The 5026-nt window shown below is 39.0% G+C and overlaps 1 protein-coding gene across 1 annotated transcript; it reads left to right on the top strand.

Moving 5' to 3' along the window:
- Positions 1–247: 247 nt before the first annotated feature.
- On the top strand, positions 248–907 carry LOC120288556 (uncharacterized mitochondrial protein AtMg00810-like). Its single transcript, XM_039302618.1, has one exon. It carries the CDS (start codon positions 248–250, stop codon positions 905–907), a length of 660 nt encoding a protein of 219 aa, XP_039158552.1.
- The last annotated feature ends 4119 nt before the right edge of the window (positions 908–5026 follow it).

The raw sequence follows: 5026 nt of genomic DNA, 5'->3' as shown, positions 1-5026 counted from the left end.
TGATTTAGATGAAGAGATCTACATGGATCTTCCTTAAGGACTACGTAGACAGGGGGCGTATCGGGTATGTCGTTTTCGCAAATCCTTGTATGGATTAAAATAGGCATCTAGACAGTGGTATGCCAAGTTTACTACTGCTTTAACCAATGCAGGTTTCCAACATTCCAAGCATGATCATGCTTTATTCATACGAAATGTGGGAAAATCATTGATTTATTTATTGATATATGTTGATGACATATTGGTCATGGGAAACAATGATTCCCATGTTGCAAGATTTAAGGAATATTTGTACTCCACTTTTCACATCAAGGATTTGGGACCTCCCAAATACTTTCTTGGCATTGAAATTGCCAGGACTGATAAAGAAATTTCTCTCAGTCAAAGGAAATTTGTCTTGGAAATCATTTCTGAGGCTGGATTATCAGGGTGCAGGCCAGTAGTAATTCCCATTGAACATAATATCAAGTTGATGACACATGAGTATGATCTTCATTCTTCTACATCAAATAAAGATCCATTACTTAGGGATTCGTCAGGGTATCAGCGACTTGTTGGAAAGCTGGTATATCTTACCATGACAAGACCTGGCATATGTTATGCGGTGCAGATACTCAGCCAATTCATGCATATGCCAAAAGAGTCACACATGAATGCAGCCTTAAAAGTAGTAAGATATTTGAAGGGATGTCCAGAGCTCGGTATATTTTTATCTCGTGAATGTGATATGGGGATGACAGCTTATTGTGACACTGATTATGCTACCTGCCCGATGATTAGGAGATCTATCACCGGCTTTTGTGTTAAATTGGGAAAGTCGTTGATCTCGTGGAAGACAAAGAAGCAGTCTATCGTATCATTGTCATCTGCTGAATCAGAATATCGAGCCATGACAAAAACTACCTGAGAAATAGTCTGGATACGAGGACTTCTTTCAGATTCGGGAATACAGGTCAATGGAGCAAGTGAATTATTCTGTGATAATGATGATGCACTTAAGTTAGCAGCAAATCCGGTTTTTCATGAGAGGACAAAACACATAGAAGTTGATTGTCACTTCACTCGCGACAAGATCAAAGAGGGAGTTCTCGTAACAAAGGGCATCGGAACAGTGAATCAACCTACATATATTTTCACTAAGCCGTTATGCCAAAGACAACACAAGTTTTTGTTGAGCAAGCTAGGTGTCCTCGACATATATAGGCCACTAGCTTGAGGGGGAGTGTTGGAAGATCTTAGAGACGATTCTGATTCTAATAGATCTTTTGATTAGAACAGTAAATAGGAAATTATTTGCTTTTCCTATTTTATTCTTCCTTTCTTACATTATAAATGTACATTGAAATGTTATACGGAATACAATACAGTGAAACACTTTCCCAAAGCTTCTTTCTCTTTTCTATCACAAGCTTCGGCCCAACGTGCTCGAAAAGCAGGGCAAAAGACAGAGGAACCGGAGGCTCACAGTTCGGCTTGGGGACGCCGGCTAGAGCTCGTCAGACAAGGTTCGTCGCAGTCGCGACGTTGGTTAAGGCTCACTCACTCCGTCTAAACTCTCTCTCTCTCTCAAATCTGGTCATGTCTCTCTTCCTTTGTAAAACCCCGCCTCCAACCAAGCTCGTAGTTGTCCTATTTATCGGCCAAGGAGGCCGCTCGATGGCTGCTTCAGTTGCCGATCCTTGGCATGCCAACCGGCCTCCACCTCAGTTGAACCGGCGTCCAATCGACCGCCCTATTCGCGTAGGCCCACTGGCTGGGTTTCTCAATGCATTGAAGGCCATTGAAGGCGTCTGTGCCGTCGTCCCATCAGTCCAGGTTTCTCGTAGGATTTCATGCTGCTCCATCCAGCATCATTGATGGCACGTCCCCTTCATCGCTGGTCTACTCTACTCTGCCTCGGTAGGGCATCCCTCACACGCATTAGTTGTCGAGGGAAGGAGGAGGATGAAGAAAGGGGGAGGGGCTCAGGACAAAGGAGAACAAAATGGGAATGGCCTTGGGCCCGCGTGGGGAAGAAAGAAGAAAGGGCGAGAAAGAGGGGGTGAGCGCAAAGCCCGGCCACGATGGGCTCTTTTTTCTTTTTCTCTTTTTAATTTCCTTTTTATTTAAATAATTATCCCAAAATAGGGTAAATGGGGGAAAATAAAAAAAAGAAAATAAAAATTAATAGATGCAAACAATATTAATAACTAGGAAATGCAAAAATCATTTTTGTTAGGGCCAAATTGGATGCAATTTAATTTTAAATATTTAATCAAAATCTAGGTGTCAACGTCTTTCCCATTTTGAAAGTGAGCTTGCAAATGTTATATTCAAAGACGAAATGATACATAAATTTTGTCCATGCATATGCAGTAGATGATATCTTGTTTTGGACCTGGTGTCCTGTGCAAAAAATGGTACTATAGCATAATACATATTAAGACAGATAATAAGATACTTATAGTTACTTACTGAAAAGGAGTCATATGGGATGTGAGCTTGAGTTTTTTTGGCAAATATCAATGTATCATCTTATATGATGACGTGGGGAAGCTACTTTTCCAAGACCCGAACTTTTCTTTGGTCATCTATTAAAGCAATAAATTGTTTGTTTAGAACCTGAACTTTTTTTTTTTTTTTTTTCAGTTGCCTTGACAAGAAATTGCTTTTTGAGATACTAAATCATTCCCCCATCACTTGTCGAGCAATAAATTATTTTTGTCTATGACCCAAACCTTGCTTCGATTGCCTTGATAGGAAATTGTTTTTCTAGGATCCAAACCATTTTTCGGTCGCCTATTAGAGCAATAAATTATTTTTGTTTAGGACCTAAACATTTCTTTGGTCGCATTGACGGGAAATTGCCTTTCCAAAACTCAAATCATTCTTTGGTCTCTATTGTAGCAACAAGTTGTTTGTTTAGGATTCAAACCTTTCTTCGATTGCCTTGATGGGAAATACTTGGACCTTCGCAGGCATTGAGAGTACTTGGATGCTCACAAGCATTAGCCCTGGAGGATACCTAGATATTCACAGGCATTGAAAGAGTGCTTGGATAATCGTAAATAGACTTGGAGGATACTTGGACATTTGCAGGTATCAAAAGAGTACTTGGATGCTCACAAGCACTAAACCTAGAGGATAATTGGACATTTACAGGCATTGAAAAAGTACGTGGATAATCGCAAGTACAAAACTTGGAGGATACCTGGACATTTGTAGGTATCGAAAGAGTTTTTGGATGCTCATACGCATTAACCTTGGAAGATACCTGGACATTAATAGGCACTCAAGTAATGGAATACTTGGACAATTAGAAGTATTTGAAGATACAATTTGGGGATAACTCAGGCAGGCCGAGTGTCAATATAATAAGAGGGAATGCTTGGGTAATCATAGGCACGCAAAGCAGTAGAATACTTGGAAATCTACAAGTATCCAAGGATGAAGTTTAGAGGATGCCTTGAGGACAACTCATATAGGTTGAGTGTTAATGAAAGGGAATACTTAGACAATGGAAAACGCTCATAAATAATGGAATACTTGGACAATCGCACATATTTATACTATGAGAACAACTCAAACGGGTTGAGTGTCGATAAGAGAGAGTACCTGGATAGTGGTAGATACTCAAAGATAATGGGATACTTAAACAATCACAAGTATCCATATCTTGAGGATAGCTTGAACAGGTCAAGTGTCAGTAAGAGAGAGTACGTGAACTATGGCAAGTATTAAAAAATAAAGGGATACTTGAATAGTTGCAAGTATCCATATCCTGAGGACAACTCAAATAGGTCGAATGTTAATAAGATCGAGTACCTAGACAACGACAGGTACTCAAAGACAATGGGATACCTGGACGGTCACCAATATCCATATCTTGAGAACAACTCGAATGGGTTGAGTGTCGATAAGTGAGAGTACCTAGACAGGGGTAGGTACTCAAAGGAAGTAAAACACATGGTTAGACACAAGTTTCCTTTTTTTTTAGGAAGAGGGGGAGAGATATACTTACTTGATGATATCTCCGATATGTGAAAGTATGTCTCCTGTCAATACATGCAATACGTACACATGGTGTAAATTCATGAATTCAAATGAGGTTCATATATGATAATTTTGTCAATTTCGCATCATCGAAGTTTGAACGGGGGAAATTTAGAAAGACAATGCATATTCAAAATGTAGATGTCTTAAGTATGTCAATTGAAAGACTTTCAGTCTGAAAGGACTTTCCACTAACTCTCATTGAAAAATTTGTTTTATCTGGATTATCAATGCAAGATTTACAAAAACCACACCATCTCACTATTGTCATGTCGACTAAGGTCCAAGTATTCTCGCAAGTGGTATAATTTTACCAATCTGAGAGGTCTTTGTCAGGATCGTAATGTAGACTTGGTTAAAGACTTATCAAAGGGGACTATTCAAGTCAAGGCTATGAAAGAAATCATCCACAATCATCTCTGAGTTTATTAGTCAAGAACCCCGTGAAATGAGATAGAAATAATCTTGCTAGCACTTCTTCGAGCAATGCTTATAAACATATGAATTCCTATGTTAATTCGAGTGCCTTAGTCTAAAGAGAATTTTTCAAAGGGACACAATGTGGCTTGGCTCATGGGTTGAGAAATGAAGGAATCTACAAGCTCAAAAATGTGTATAAGAGTTGGGGATTATCTTGGCATTATCACCAGTCTTCCTTCAAATAGCAAGGAATTATCTTTGTGGAGGCTCCATTAATTGTACCACGACAATAGTTTTACTAGGGAATACAAATTACGGAAATTTACTTTTTTTGTCTAAGGGCATTGGCCTTATTTTTATCAAGTACATTGCTTTTTGTGTCCCTAGTTTTTAACCTACTTTTCACATCTATGGGCATTAGCCTTGCTCTTACTAGGTATACTACTTTTTTATGCCCCTAGTTTTCATTTTTATTTGTTGTTTTGGAACTGGCCTGGACAAGTCTAAACAAAACATTGCTATTAGAATCATGAGTCTTCCTCTTCATTTGGAGCTTTGGATCATGTTGCTTTAA

This window comes from Eucalyptus grandis, chromosome 9 (assembly GCF_016545825.1).
Source record: "Eucalyptus grandis isolate ANBG69807.140 chromosome 9, ASM1654582v1, whole genome shotgun sequence".
NCBI lineage: Eukaryota > Viridiplantae > Streptophyta > Magnoliopsida > Myrtales > Myrtaceae > Eucalyptus > Eucalyptus grandis.
This window is presented reverse-complemented; position numbering and strand designations above follow the sequence as displayed.

Bases quoted from the DNA above. Each gene is read 5' to 3' on its own strand.
- LOC120288556 (XM_039302618.1), top strand. From the start codon at position 248: ATGGGAAACAATGATTCCCATGTTGCAAGATTTAAGGAATATTTGTAC.